Genomic DNA, 16270 nt, shown 5'->3' on the forward strand with positions numbered 1-16270 from the left:
AAGCTGCTTAGGCGTGTACGCGCATTCTACGTGCATCAATTTTGATCTACCACCAGGCTACCACGTGGCCTGTGTGGTAATTTCATTTTTTTACGTGCATCCGCTATGCACACCAGAAAGCTTTCTGGCGCACAGCGCTAACTGGTTGGTAATCAGCATTATACGTGCGCTGACGATTACCGTCCGGTTAACGCACGAGACCTTACCACTAGGTCAATGGGTGGCGGTAAGGTCTCAGGCCCAAAACGGACGTGCGCCAATTTTCATTTTGCTATGCATCCATTTTCAGCCAAAAAAAAGAGGCCTTTTTTGCTGGCGTGCTGAAAAATGGACCTGCGCGTGTGCAATACTCACATCTACACCAGCGCAGGCCATTTTTCGGCGCACCTCAGTAAACGGACCCCTAAGTAAGACAAAGAAGCGTTTTACCTAGCAAACAGAGAAGATGTCAGTCTCAGGGAACGAAACAGGTTAAATATAAAAAACAGATCTGTCCTGAAGGGAACTGAAGTCTTTGTAGGTTGTAATATTTTGTAAGAGAGCAATAAAAACAAAAATGCAGCACATGACTTTGAGACTTCATAGGTCTCTTCTGAGGTTCCTTCCCAAACCCCTTCCCGTGCACTCCGCTCCATGGATAAATCCTTCTTTTCCCTTCTCCACTACTGCCAACTCCAGACTTCGCACCTTCTGTCTCCCTGCACCCTACGCCTGGAATAAACTTCCTGAGCCCCTACGTCTTGCCCCATCCTTGGCCACCTTTAAATCTAGACTGAAAGCCCACCTCTTTAACATTGCTTTTGACTCGTAACCACTTGTAACCACTCGCCTCCACCTACCCTCCTCTCTTCCTTCCCGTTCACATTAATTGATTTGATTTGCTTACTTTATTTATTTATTTATTTTGTCTATTAGATTGTAAGCTCTTTGAGCAGGGACTGTCTTTCTTCTATGTTTGTGCAGCGCTGCGTATGCCTTGTAGCGCTATAGAAGTGATAAGTAGTAGTAGTAGTCTCTTGTAACCAGAGCTAATATTGTGATGTCATAATGCTTCAGTCCACCAATAAGAGCCAACCTCATCAGTGATGTCACAATGGCTTGATTGTCCTATACTTGGCTCACTTTTATTACATAGCTCTTTGAGCAGGGACTGTCTTTCTTCTATGTTTGTGCAGCGCTGCGTATGCCTTGTAGCGCTATAGAAGTGATAAGTAGTAGTAGTAGTCTCTTGTAACCAGAGCTAATATTGTGATGTCATAATGCTTCAGTCCACCAATAAGAGCCAACCTCATCAGTGATGTCACAATGGCTTGATTGTCCTATACTTGGCTCACTTTTATTACATAGCTCTTTGAGCAGGGACTGTCTTTCTTCTATGTTTGTGCAGCGCTGCGTACGCCTTGTAGCGCTATAGAAATGCTAAATAGTAGTAGTAGTAGTTGCATTACAACATCTTTTTTTCCTCGGTCCTTTAAAAGGTAGCAGCACTAAAGAATCCAGTTTTTGTCTCAAGCCCAGTCAGCTTAATAGACCTCTACATTATAGCTAGGTTGAAAGTACTCACTTCATTGTTCTTACTGTTGCAAATAATATCTAAAACCGAATTTCTGTCATTCCATGAATCAATTCCCGTTAGGTCATACAGAGTAACTGTCATAGGTCCCAGCGTCCAATAGGCTCGTCTCTTCTTCTTCACTAGGTACTGAAACATCTGTAAAATCCAACAATGTTATAAAAAGAAATACTGCCCTAGCCTAGGGTTACCATATTTTGCCCTCTGCCCCGCCCACACCACGCCCCTTTTGCATCCTCACCCCTCCCTTTCTTGCTCTCATCCCTTCCCCTGTCACATATTCCCCCGGGTCACATATTCCCTTCTCCTGCCCCCCCCCCCCCCGTCACCTCCCCTCTGCCGGGTCACATATTCCCCTCCCCCCGTCACCTTCCCTCCCCTTACTTACTTTCTACTGCCCTAGTGACCTCTTCGGGGCAGGAAAGAGCCCCCTCTTTCCTGCCCGGAGCGCTGCCCTTGCCCTGCATCCTGTTGCTGTGATGGTCTCGGGATTCAAAATGGCCACCGAGAGTTGAAGTCTCGCGAGGCCAATTCAACTCTCGGTGGCCATTTTGAATCCCGAGACCGTCATACATCAACAGGATGCAGGGCAAGGGCAGCGCTCCGGGCAGGAAAGAGGGAGCTCTTTCCTGTCCCGAAGAGGTCACTAGACCACCAGGGCAGTAGATAGTAAGTAAGGGAAGGGGAGGGGAGGCTAGGATAGGTCCGCCGCCTGCCCACCCGTGTGTCCAGAAATCCGGACAAATGGGCGGGCTGGCAAAACCCGCCCAGACATGTCCTCAAAAAGAGGACATGTCCGGGTAAATCCGGACGTAAGGTAACCTTACCCTAGCCCAGAATAATATTTAGCAACTAGGAGATACTAATGGTAATCAGTCTGGTTTCATTTCAGGAAGAATCCAGGCTTTTTTTGTATATCCAAAGATCCTTGTTTATAAAAACAGTCAGGGCCGCCGAGAGACTGGGCCGGGCCCGGGACAAGGCTGCCCCTGGCCCCCCCCCCCCCGAAGTCACTGTGCCCCCCCCCCAGGTCACTGCCTCTCCCCCCTCCACCCCCTCCCCTCTGTTCGAATTCCAAGGCCTCCCTCCCTCCGTCCGTCCATCCGAATTCCAAGGCCCCCCTCCCTCCGTCCGAATTCCAAGGCCTCCCTCCCTCCCAGGGCCCACCCGCCGTCTCTCCCTCCGAATTTCAAAGGCTATCTCCTACCTCGTCCTTGTCGGGGTTGGTTACGGCGACAGCTGCCTGCACGCAGTGAAAAGCGTGCAGGCTTGCACTCCAGCCTTCCCTTGTTGTCTGTCTCTCAGCTCTGGTCCCGCCCTTGAGGGAAGGCTGAAATGCGAGCCTGCACGCTTTTCACTGCGTGCAGGCAGCTGTCGCCGTAACCAACCCCGACGAGGACGAGGTAGGTGATAGCCTTTGAAATTCGGAGGGAGGGACGGCGGGCGGGCCCTGGGAGGGAGGGAGCGCCTGTCTGTACCACCCACGGAGTTGGTGCAGCGCCGGGCCCGCCTGGAGGTCCGGGCCCAGGGAATTTTGTCCCCCCCTGTCCCCCCCTCTCGGCGGCCCTGAAAACAGTACATTCAGGGCTAGTCTCATGGCACAGGCTGTAGCAATGTAACATGGTGGAATCTGATATCAGATCTCATATCTGTTGGGACCTGTTGGACCTGTGCCATGGAGGTGGAGAGCTCAGGATGAGGAGAGAAAGGAAAATGGCTGCCATTACTGAGCCTTCAAACTGATGATAATGTGTTATGTATTTATAAACCTCTTTCTCCCAAAAGGACCAAAGTTAAGTCACAAATTTAAGAATTATGGGGCCCTTTTAATAAGACACGTCGCAAAGTGGCTTGCGCTTGTGTAGGCACGTGTTTTGGATGCGGGCAGCTCAAATTTTCAGCGCGCCTGGAAAAAAAAGGCATTTTTTTTTGTGGCCAAAAATTGATGTGCAGCAAAATTCAAACCAGCATGCGTCCATTTTCAGCCTGAGACCTTACCCCACCACCCACTGACTTAGCGGGAAGGTCCCACGCGCTAACCGGGCTGTAAGCAGCCAGCACGCATAAACTGCTGATTACCGCCGGGTAAGCGCCACGCAGTAGAAAATAAAAAAAACACTGCGTATTTTGGGCGTGCATCAAAAATGGAATTACCGCCTGGGGCACCCGGTAGCCGGGCGCTAGTTCCAATTTGGCCGTGCATTGGACGCACGTCTGGGAGGGAGCATAGGGTGACCATGGGTGGGAGTTAGGCAGTGGAAAGTGCTGGTTAATTCATTAAATAACAAATAGTAAATGAGTTTGTAGGAATTGGAGGATTTTTGCCAATGATGACAGCAAGAACACCGGACAATTAAAAGCCGTAGAGCTGAACTGAGGAGTCTGTTGAGGTTTTTTCCTTCGTAAAAGATTACACAAACACAAATAGTATAGTTCTTTTGGTTAGGATTTTTTCAGTGAGATTGTACTTTACGTAGGTTGATCCTAAGGAACGCTTAAGTATAGTGAGCGGAAGTTAGGCAACCCACTCCTTTGCCCTCCTTTACTTCTTCCCAAGCGCTGCCAGATGTAGAAATTCAGAGCCTGCCCACTCCGTGGTGGAGATGAAAACGGTAACGGAGTTCAAACATGCGTGGGATATGCATAGCGGAATCCTGTGCAGAAGGAATGGATCCTCAGAAGCTTAGCTGACATTGGGTGGCGGAGCAGTTGGGGGGAAGAGGGGGGTGGTGGTTGGGAGGCGAGGATAGGGGAGGGCAGACTTATACGGTCTGTACCAGAGCCGGTGATGGGAGGCGGGACTGGTGATTGGGAGGCGGGAAATACTGCTGGGCAGACTTATATGGTCTGTGCCCTGAAAAGGACAGGTACAAATTCAAGGTAAGGTATACACATATGAGTTTGTCTTGGGCAGACTGGATGGACCATGCAGGTCTTTTTCTGCCATCATCTACTATGTTACTATGTTACTATCACCCAAACCACCAATCCTAGGGATCATAGTAGTTGTGCTCTGGAAGGATTATCTTGGTGATGGCTGGGATGATTTGGGAGATAAGAGGAAAAATCTCAGAAAATTGTAAATAAAGGTTCCTGGCACCAAAGCCTAATGAACGAGCTAGAAACCGAAAGGAGCTGGGCCAAAAAATAAATAGTGAATCACGTCCTCATCATGTTTGTGTCGAATGTCATTGCAGTTGTGTATTAGAGTGTTCGGAAACAGAACATAAAATAAAGGTAGAAAAGTATAGATTACCAACATATTTCCTTCATGTGCAGCCAGTTTCAGTGGGGTAAAACCCTGCTTGTTCATAATGCTTTCCAAACGCCGAACATTTTCTTTTGTCGTGAGAGAAATCAAAAAGTCATACATCTTACAGGCCATAAACTTATTTGGATGCAGCACCAGCATATGGAGGACTGTGTTTCCTGCAATGAGAGAAGCCCAAGTGACTAAGGATTGGTTAGCGTTTAGTCTCATTGTGATTCTTGTGCACTATTCTTGGAGTTTACCATAGCACACTGAGGGGGGTCTTTTACTAAAGGTTAGCTCGAGTTATCTGCAGCAGGTCCCATTTTATTCCAATGGGCCCTGCTGCAGATATCTGATACTAACATAAGTAATGCCACACTGGGAAAAGACCAAAGGTCCATCGAGCCCAGCATCCTGTCCACAACAGCGGCCAATCCAGGCCAAGGACACCTGGCAAGCTACCCAAACTTAGAAACATTCTATACATGATATTCCTGGAATTGTGGATTTTTCCCAAGTCCATTTAGTAGTGGTTTATGGACTTGTCCTTTAGGAAACCGTCTAACCCCTTTTTAAACTCTGCTAAGCTAACCGCCTTCACCACATTCTCCGGCGACAAATTCCAGAGTTTAATTATGCGTTGGGTGAAGAAAAAGTTTCCCCTATTTGTTTTAAATTTACTACACTGTAGTTTCATCGCATGCCCCCTAGTCCTAGTATTTTTGGAAAGCGTGAACAGATGCTTCACATCCACCTGTTCCACTCCACTCATTATTTTATATACCTCTATCATGTCTCCCCTCAGCCGTCTCTTCTCCAAGCTGAAAAGCCCTAGCCTCCTTGGTCTTTCTAAGGGTTAGTAAAAGACCCCTGAAGGCCCTGTTCACAGGCATAAGCTAAGGAAATCCTGTAATCAGCACAAATCCCCTTTTGTCCAGTGGGAATTGTACGCCAATAATGCAGTTTTTCGCTCTTAAAACTTAGTGGCCCTGTCCATCGAATTGTGCTAACACTGTCTAGGGATACGCAGCCAGAAAATTTTGCTTCGTGTCGTTTACAGCAGTGTTTCCCAAGCCCGGTCCTGGAGTACCCCCTTGCCAGTCAGGTTTTCAGGATATCCACAATGAATATGCATGAAAGAGATTTGCATAGAATAGAGGCAGTGCATGCAAATCAAGTTCATGCATATACATCGTGGACATCCTGAAAACCTGACTGGCAAGGGGGTACTCTAGGTCTGGACTTAGGAAACACTGGCTTACAGGAATTTTTGTTTTATTCGTTTTCATTTGGCCATTTTGTCAGTTGTCGATAATACTGCCCACTCTTTTCACGAAAGGGCATGAATGCTTGCACATTTATGTATGCGTACTGGTTTGTATATGCATAGCGGTTCTACTATTGGAAAAGGTGCACCCCCTATTATCGGCGAATGACCAAAACCACAAAGTATCATGGTTTTTTTTGCTCATTTTCATTTGGTAATTTATTATTTTTTTATTTGGATTTTTGCTCACACCTTTCAGTAGTAGCTCAAGGTGAGTTACATTCAGGTACTCTGGATATTTCTCTGTCCCCAGAGAGCTCACAATCTAATTTTGTACCTGAGGCAATGGAGGGTTAAGTGACTTGCCCAAGATCACAAGTAGAGAGCTGCACGGCTTCCGTCCCCGCGGGAATCCCGCGGAACCCGCGGGATTCCCGCAGGGACGGAGGCAGTTCCTGCGGGGTTCCCGCGGGGATGGAAGCAGTTCTGCGGGGTTCCCGTGGGGATGGAGGCAGTTCCTGCGGGGTTCCCGCGGGGATGGAACCAGTTCTGTGGGCTTCCCGTGGAAGTGTAAGCTGCACCTGCACCAGCCTCTCATCTACCGAATACCAATTTATTTGAGTGCTGTCTCCTCTTCCTCCTCCTCCTCTTCTTCCTTGCTTTAATAGCATAAATGTGGAAAGTCTTCCATTAAGGAGGTGATAGAGTCACAAATGATGACGGAATTCAAAAAGGCGTGCTAACCTTAAATGGCTGCATGTGTATGGATATGTCAAGTGACACTTAGATGGCGACTCTGGCTGTGATGAACTAGAGCTGATACCTGGCAGACTTGTATGGTCTGTGTCTCATACATGGCAATCTGGTGTAGGATGGGCTGGAAAGGGCTTAGGCAGCAACTTCAGTGGCTGGAACATGAGGACAGTGCTGGACAGACTTTTATGGTCTGTGTCCCACAAATGAGAACATGAATAGGCTGGAGTGGGCTTCGATGGCAACTCCAGCAGTTGGAACATAAGGTTGGGGCCAGATAGACTTCTATGGTCTTTGTTCCAGAAACACGAAAGAAAGACCATAATCAAGTATATAATATCACACTCGTTGATTTAATGATGAATTGATCATGAGTGTGACTATTGGGCAGAGTGGATGGACCGTTCAGGTCTATTTGCTGTCACTTACTATGTTACTATTAATCCTCTTTGCTCCCAGTCTGGTGCACAGACCTCAGCTCTGACACAGGCACGAGAATCAGATGTCACCTGACCTACTGGCGCGTGCAAGTGGCGGCCTCTCAGCACACACTGCCAGTGAATCAGAGACAAATCTTACATGTGCTCACCAGAGTGTTCCAAGTTCCAACTTCCGTTCCTTCCTTGCCTACAGTGCTGTGGCTGAAATCCAGAAAGAGACTGAGGGAGCTGACTGGATCTTTCTTTTATGTACTATTAAATTCTTGTGGGGATGGGCTAAATTCTTACGGGGATGGGTGGGGATGGGTTAAATTCTTGCGGGGATGGGTGGGGACGGGTTCGGATGGTTTAAATTTTTGCGGGGATGGGTGGGGATGGGTAAGATTCCAGTGGGGATGGGTGGGGACGGGTAAGATTCCAGCAGGGACGGGTGGGGATGGGTAAGATTTCTGTCCCCGTGCAACTCTCTAATCACAAGGAACAGCTGCGGGATTTGAACCGGCCACCTCTAGATGTCAAAAGTGGTGCTCTAACCACTAGACCACTCCTAATGACATGCAACATCATAGGGTATTTCACTGCAAATGACAGCCTATACCTAACACTGTGTCTCTTCAAGACCGGTGCTCACTAGGCCACTCCTCCACCCCAAAGAATCTTGTTACTCTTTGGGGTTCTACATGGAATGTTGCTACACTTTGAAATTCTGCATGGAATCTTGTTATTCTTTAGAATCCTAGAATCTTTATTTATTTAGATTTTGCTCACACCTTTTTCAGTAGTTTCTCAAGGTGAGTTACATTCAGGTACTCTGGATATTTCTCTGTCCCAGGAGGGCTCACGATCTAAGTTTGTACCTGAGGCAATGAAGGGTTAAGTGACTTGCCCAAGATCACAAGGAGAAACAGTGGGATTTGAACCGGCCACCTCTGGATGTCAAAAGTGGTGCTCTAACCACTAGACCACTCCTAATGACATGCAACGTCATAGGGTATTTCACTGCAAATGACAGCCTATACCTAACACTGTGTCTCTTCAAAGAAAGACAATTTGTAACTGCAAGCAGAAATTCATAACACATATAGCCTTTATGGATTTAAAAAAATGTTTTAGAATTTTATATAGAAACATGTTCATCTTTCTATATCTGTATTTAGCTTTGGCTTGATACACAATAAGACTACACATTAGGAAAGCAATGAGAACATGGTTCCTTAGTTATTCTTGACTCTATAAAAGGACCGTCACATTTTTGATGAGAAGGGTCACATTGAATATTTCATATCACCAAGCAGACAACAAGAGGTTCTCATCAGAGTTTTTGGCGTAGGAAAGGCCTGCTGATTTCAAGTGTTGGGGAAGGAAGGAAGCGGGAAATGGGGGTGAGGTCTCCAGGGTTCTTGTAGACAGACTGTTAATATCGGGGGTGTGGCTACCATTGAGCGAGCCGGGCAAAATGCCCAAGGCTGCTCAGTGGTAGGGGCTGCCTGCAGCTTCCGCATCCCTCCCTTCCTCTGACCCTTTCCCCATATGAGTCTGGCATCTCTCCCATCCTTTGCACCTTCTCTCCTCCTACCCTGTATGGGTCTGGCACCTCTCTAGCTTTTCCACTGCTGGTCGCGTGCCTTCGTAAAAGACCCTCTAAATCTCAAACCATGTCAGACCTCATAGACTTACCACCCAGGAATACAAAAAGTTCATCACGCACATTCCTGAATTTCCATTACCCCAGCTGCAAAGGACTAAAATATAAATCAGCATATGCATCCAACTTCTCCTACATAAGTACGCAACTATGGAACACGCTACCATATGCCATAAAAACAATGCACGATCTAACAAACTTCCGAAAATCACTAAAAACCAACCTGTTCAACAAGGCATACCACAACGATCCATCTTAAATTCCAGTCAACGAAACTTATACCAGAACTGGACATAACCGAACTTTCTATACCTGATTGCCTCATCAACTTGTCACGAATGAACTTTAACGCTACACCACTCTTTGTTATCCCGATAAAAAATCTCGCTATACTTGACTACTGATCTACTTGTTCACTTATGAACATTTAATACAATACCAATTTGTATTTCCTCATGCCAGAAATGGCGATCGCCATTACAGAATAATGGAAGCCACATTGAGCCTGCAAATAGGTGGGAAAATGTGGGAAACAAATACAACAAATAAATAAATAAATGTTTTCTATTCCTTGATTCAGTGGCATTCCTAGGCTGGCTGACACCTGGGGCGGATCGCCGATGTGGCCCCCCCCCCCCCCCCCGGCGAAATTACACCCCCCCCCTGGGTGCAGTGCAACCCCCCCCCCCCCCGGTGAAATTACACCCCCCCTGGGTGCAGCGCGACCCCCCCCGCCCCCGGGTGCACGCCGCTGGGGGGGGTGCCGCGCGCCTGTTGGCCGAGTCCACTCGTTCCCTCCCTGCTGCTCCCTCTGCCCCGGAACAGGAAGTAACCTGTTCCGTGCAGAGGGAGCAGCAGGGAGGGAACGAGCGGACTCGGCCAACAGGCACGCGGCACCCCCCCAGCGGCGTGCACCCGGGGTGGACCGCCCCCACCGCTCCTCCTTGGTACGCCACTGCCTAGATTGCTTACCTTCTGTGTCCTGTGAGTGTAGTGGGGCTCCATTTTCAACTAAAAACTGAAACACCTCCTTATTGCCAATGCAGGCAGCAAAGGATAGAGGATATTCTCCTGGAGAGAAGTAAATGTTGTGTTAGTACAATAATGTAGAGCAGGGGTCCTATAATCCCAGTCCTTGAGGTCCACCACAACCCAGCCTGTTTTTCAGGATTTCCTACTAATACTGCAATTACTACTTATCATTTCTATATCGCTACTAGACGTATGCAGTGCACAATGAATATTTAGGAGACCTATTTGCATACAATGGAACCAGTGATGTAGACTTTTGTCTGGGGAAGCAATGTTGGAAGCCTATCACAAGCCCCATCCCAAAGCTGCAAACAATCGCCAAACTCAAGGAAGTGCTGCAGATGAACTGGAACGGCCTGCCACAGGGACCAATCAACAAGGCTGTTAAGAACCTCCCAAAGCTGGAGGCGGACACCTTGGGCATTCACAATGATGGCAAAAGTCTGACACGTTGTTAATTGTATCATTTGACATTAAGTTTAAGTTTAATCAAGGCTTGATATACCACCCTTTCTTTTGAAAAGGTCAGAGCAGTGTACAATTTTAAAATCAATAACTCAATTTAGAATAGAAAGGAATTCCATTAATGACAGGAAAGAACCCAATCATCAAAGTGAGGTAGAAAACATTCATTCACCAAGTATACAAGTCATCAGGATAGGAGAGAGATAAAAAAAAGTTTATTGAGTTTCCTGGGCTGTGCTGTACACAGATCATAGGCTGGAAAGGCTAAATATTAAAAGCTAAGTGAAAGAAGTGGTTTTTAAAGGGCACTTTGAAATGAGCTCAAACATTTTTTAAGGGTCCTTACAGGAAGCTGCAGCAAAAGGGGGCCTGTGCTGGTGCCAGTGCGCGCTTTTGATGAGCGCCGAGGTCCCCATTTACCACAGAGAGTAAAAGGCAGGTTTCCTTTTTCTTACAGAAATGGCCATGCATCAATTGAACCACTTGCCACACGGCCATTTCGAGGGGGGGGAGCACTTACCACCACCTATTGAGGTGGCGGTAAGGGCTCCCATGCTAACCCAGCAGTAACTGGGCAGTGCATGGCTATGCCTGATTACTACCAGCCAGTGGCGTAGCTATGTGGGGCCATGGGGGCCTGGGCCTCTGTAGATTTGGCCCTGGACCTCCCTGCCGACGACCCTCTCGACCCCCCTCCCGCCGCCAACCCTCCCCCGCCGCCGCCGTCGGCTACCTTTGCTGGTTGGGGACCCCAACCCCCGCCAGCCAAGGTCCTCTTCTTCCGGCGCAAGGCTTTGTTCTGTTTCTGTGAGTCTGACGTCCTGCAGGACATCAGACTCACAGAAACAGGACAAAGCCTTGCAGATCAGCCAGCAACGCGGCCGCTGGATGATCTGCAAGGTTTCGTTCTGTTTCTGTTTCTTGCGCCAGAAGAAGAGGACCTCGGCTGGCGGGGGTTGGGGTCCCCCGCCAGCAAAGGTAGCAGATGGCAGTGGGAGGGGGGTTGAGAGGGTTGTCGGCAGGAGGGGGGTCGGGAGGGTCATTGGCAGGGGGGGATCAAAGTTGTTGGTGGTGGCGGTGTTGGCGGCGGCGGGGGGGGGGGGGTAAAAACAGAGTGGGGGGTCGGTGGTGCTGTGGGGGGCTAAAATGTGCCCCCTCACCTCGGGCTCTGGACCCCTCTCCCGCCACAGTCTGGCTACACCCCTACCGTTTGTGCAGGACGTCAGACTCACAGAAACAGAAGCCTGCGCGGCCGCGTTGCTAATCTGTAAGGGCAGGCTTCTACATGGAATGTTGCTAGTGGAATAGCAACATTAACTTCCATCTAGAATCTCCAATAGTAGCAACTTTCCATGTAGAATCTCAAATAGTAGCAAGATTTTATTTATTTACTTAGATTTTGCTCACACCTTTTTCAGTAGTAGCTCAAGGTGAGTTACATTCAGGTTCTCTGGATATTTCTCAGTCCTAGGAGGGCTCACAATCTAAGTTTGTACCTGAGGCAATGGAGGGTTAAGTGACTTGCCCAAGATCACAAGGAGCAGCAGCAGAATTTGAACTGGCCACCTCTGGATCACAAGACCGGTGCTCTAACCACTAGGCTACTCCTCCACATGGACCATGTTTCAGCTGATTAGCCTTCCTCAGGGGTCAAATCCTTTCAAAACAGTAAACTTAACAGAATCGTGAAAACATGTGGAACATCATTCTGATGTAATGATTTCACTTGTGGAGTGTGCACTTCTGCTGGCATAACAAGCCGTCAGTTACTGTGGTTTGCCTTGGTTATCTGGTACAGTCTCACTTCCACCTTTGCTTTTTCTTGTGGAAGGTGTGTGGACCCCATTTACTGAATTTAGCCCTAAGTGTGTTTTATTTATTTATTTATTTATTTATTATTTGGATTTTTCTCACACCTTTTTCAGTAGTAGCTCAAGGTGAATTATATTCAGGTACTCTGGATATTTCTGTGTCCCAGGCTCACAATCTAAGTTTGTACCTGAAGCAGTGGAGGGTTAAGTGATTTGCCCAAGATCACAAGGAGCAGCAGTGGGATTTGAACCGGCCACCTCTGGATTGCAAGACCGGTGCTCTAACCACTAGGCCACTCCTCATTATGTGGGTCCCGGCTGAATATCAGCCGGGGCCCACATAAGACCCAGTTGCCAGAACATGCATTGGATAGCCATGAATATTCAACATTGGTACCTGGACATGATCTAATTTAGCCGGTGATGGTCAGTGCTGAATACTGTGGGGAAAATTAGGGGCCCTTTTGCAAAGGAACAGGAGGGCTAATGCGCGGGTTGCGTGTGCCAAATCAGCATTACCACTGGGTTAGCATGTGCACCTGGTTGTAATTCCGAGTTTGGCGTGTGCCGAATCCCTGGCGGCAATCGGCAGTTGGCACGCACTGCACGGTTACCGCGTGGGTACTGCATGAGCCCTTACCGCTAAGTCAATGGGTGGCGTTAAGGGCTCAGGCCGTAAATAGGAGAACGCTACTTTTAATTTTGATGCACATCCATTACCGGCCCATAAAAAATGTCCTTTTTTCCAGACGCGGTAAACAAGTGGCCCAGCACGCGTCTAAAACATGCACCCACACTGCCGCAGGCCACTTTTTACCAAGCCTTTGTAAACAGACCCCTTACTGAATTAGTTTAGAAAATAGAGATTGCTGGTACCGTAATAGCATTGTCCTTTGTTTCCCGCTGCAAAGAATTGACCAATCGCACGAGAATTTTCAGTATCAGCCTTTCGGGCCAGCAGTTCCTTGACTATTTCAAAATTCTGATTTACAATTGCTATATGCAATGCAGTTTCCCCTGTACAAAGACACAAATATGTATTAATACATGATTTTTTAACATCTAGAAAAATGTGTAATGAAAGTGTAAATCAACTGAAATAGAACAGTATACGTTGACCCTAGATAACGTTTGCTTTCCTATTTTAAGCAAATGAGGATGAACCATACAAAATGCATACAGAGTGCTTTTCAGTTATATAGTTATTGAAAATTACCTTTTTTCAGGTCATTTTTTTAAATATTGCAGGTGACAGACCCATGCTGCACATTCTCCCCAGTTACTCCATGGACAAAGCAGTTTCATTAATAATGAAAAGTGTTTAATTGACTTTCAGTAGCACACTTGCATCTTTATGAAATTATTTAATAATTTAGGGGTGCAGCATAATGAAAATGGCCGCGCATCCATTTTGGGTCTGAGACCTTACTGCAAGCCATTGACCTGGTGGTAAGGTCTCACTCGGTAACCGGGCGGTAATGGTCTATGTGTGTCAAATTCCACTTGACGTGCGTAGCTGACACGCTTCAGAAAATAAAAAATATTTTTCTGCCGCGCTTAGCGGACGTGCGCCAAAATTGAATTTACCGCGAGGGTCACATGGTAACCGGGCAGTAACTCCAATTTGGCATGCATTGGGAATGCATAGGCGCCAAAGCGGCTTAGTAAAAGGGCCCCTTAGGAATTAATAAAATAGGTCTATTTCAATACAGGTGTTTGCCACCATGTTCTAGCTGAATCGATTCTTTGGACACGTTAAGATATTTCTGAGTGTACTCTTTTCTGTAAGTTGCTTAGAGCTTTAATATCCCTATTCAAACACATGGGCTAAGGCATGAGGTATCAGCACCAAGAAATCATAGCCCTATTAGACATTTTGCTTGGCCTTTTACACAGCTGCCATTAATTCTTCAAGCCTTGCTTACTGATTCTCCTTTACCAATCTTTCATGACATTACCAAGAATTTTACACACAGTACATGTGATCCAAAATAGAAAAAGAATATGACAGCAGATAAATACTAGAAGGCCTATCTAATCTAGCCACGCATGCTGTCTGCTCACTACAAACATCCTCATTAAATGTAAGCCACATTGAACGGAAACTCGTTTTTGGATAATTGTAGGATACAAGTATGAATAAATAAAATAAAAATAATATATTGCATAGAATCAGAATAGTCAATGCTGTGTTCCCTTGAGAACTAGATCCTCATTTGTTATGACTGTTTTAGCAGGAAAAGCTCACAATGTACTGCATAAATACAGATCAATGCATGCATCTACCTTTTCCTATACGAGCACGCAGCTCTGGAACGCGCTGCCACATAACCTGAACACGGTCTATGAATTGACCAATTTCCGCAAACTATTGAAAACTTATCTCTTCAACAAGATATATCACAAAGATCAACGTGTAACTGCATAATCTTTAAAACTTCTAGAACTGTCTTATAATGTCTTTTGCTTTAACACCATCATGTATTTCACTACCATGTAACACAAAACCCTCTGTAAACTAAATGTATATTCACTTCTATTTCCAGTATCCATGATGAATTGTAAGCCACATTGAGCCTGCAAAGAGGTGGGATACTGTGGGATACAAATGCTATAAATAATAATAATAATAATGCTGTCTGCTCACTCAGCCCCACATTTCCTTCCTTTCCTCTATGGGCGACTGTGCCATTCATTCATCACCCTTTCTGTAAGGAAGTATTTCTTAGATTATTCCTAAAACAACTTCCTTTCACCCTCATCCTGTAAGTCCTCATTCTGAAGCCTACTTTCAATAGAAGGAAGACTAGTGGACTACCTTCTGGGTTTAAAAGGTCTCACTTCTGCCTTTCCTCCACATGTTTAGATCTGTACATCTATCCATATATACTTTATGATGAAGAGTGTTGATTATTTTAGTAGCTGACCTCTGGAGCAACCTCGTCCTTTTGATGGTGCAATCCAGGGGTGTAGCCAGACAAAAGATTTTGGGTGTGGGTACCAAGTGTTCTCCCCTCAAAAAAAAAAAAATCTCAGCTGGCGGGAAAACGCTTCTTTCCACCTTGGCAGCAGGAATGCACTGAAAACTGAGCATGCGCAGGTGCCGTGGAGAGTAGCGTTTTTGTTACCATCAGGGGGAAATCTTCAGCTGGCGGAGCTTGGCATTCCCACCAGTTACTACTAAACATGTGCTACTGTTGGGTGGGCCTGAGCCATAAATGGGTGGGCCCTGGCCCACTCAAGCCCACCTGTGGCTACGCCACTGGTGCAGTCTCCAGAATTGGACACAGTATGCCAAATGAGGTCTCACCAGAGACTTATACAGAGACCCCATCATCTCCCTGTCCCTGCTGGCATTCCTTTCCCTGGCTTTTGCCTGATTGACCATTTTAGGATCATCACATATGATCTTCACTTACTACTGTGATGATCTTTTGGGCTTTTAAACCAAAATGCATGACCCTATAATACAGTGGTTCCCAAACCTGATCCCGGAGGCACACCAATCAGTCAGGTTTTCGGGATATCCACAATGAATATTCATGAGAGAGATTTGCATGCAGTGGAGGCAGTGCATGCAAATATCTCTCATGAATATCCATTGTGGATATCCCGAAAATCTGACTGGCTGAGGTGCCTCCAGGACCAGGTTTTGTAACCACTGCTGTAATATTTAACAATAAATCTCAGCTGCAAAATTTTTAACTATTTCTCAAGCTTCACTAATTCCTTCCTGACGTTTTCCACAACTTACAGGATGTGTCTCTTTTTGAAGATGTTGGTATCATCTGTAAAAAGAGAAACCCTTCCTGATAGCCCTTCCACAAATTCTAATTTTTGTACTCGATAAAATAAAGCGGGAATATCCAAGCAACGCCTTCTCCTTGAAAACAGAAGTGATCACACAACCTGAAATGGTTAATTAGGCTTATTTCATCAGACACTTTTACTCTTCTCTTGTAACAGAGGAAAACATGGGATGGTGGACAAGGAATAAAACTGTTCTTTAATTTTTTATTGTAAAAGGTGTA

At 46.5% G+C, this 16270-nt stretch overlaps 1 protein-coding gene across 1 annotated transcript in view; it reads right to left on the bottom strand.

Annotated features, from left to right (window-relative positions):
- The window catches only part of LOC115479064 (transient receptor potential cation channel subfamily V member 6-like), a 64309-nt gene that overhangs the window by 37417 nt on the left and 10622 nt on the right, over positions 1–16270 (bottom strand). Inside the window, exons 4-7 of the mRNA XM_030216792.1 lie at positions 13116–13256; positions 9904–10002; positions 4830–5002; positions 1565–1711 (exon numbers count right to left, since the gene is read on the bottom strand). Of these exons, the coding sequence (XP_030072652.1) occupies positions 1565–1711; positions 4830–5002; positions 9904–10002; positions 13116–13256 (560 nt within the window). The remainder of the gene's footprint in view (positions 1–1564; positions 1712–4829; positions 5003–9903; positions 10003–13115; positions 13257–16270) is intronic.

Source organism: Microcaecilia unicolor, chromosome 10, assembly GCF_901765095.1.
Source record: "Microcaecilia unicolor chromosome 10, aMicUni1.1, whole genome shotgun sequence".
In the NCBI taxonomy this organism is placed as follows: Eukaryota; Metazoa; Chordata; class Amphibia; order Gymnophiona; family Siphonopidae; genus Microcaecilia; species Microcaecilia unicolor.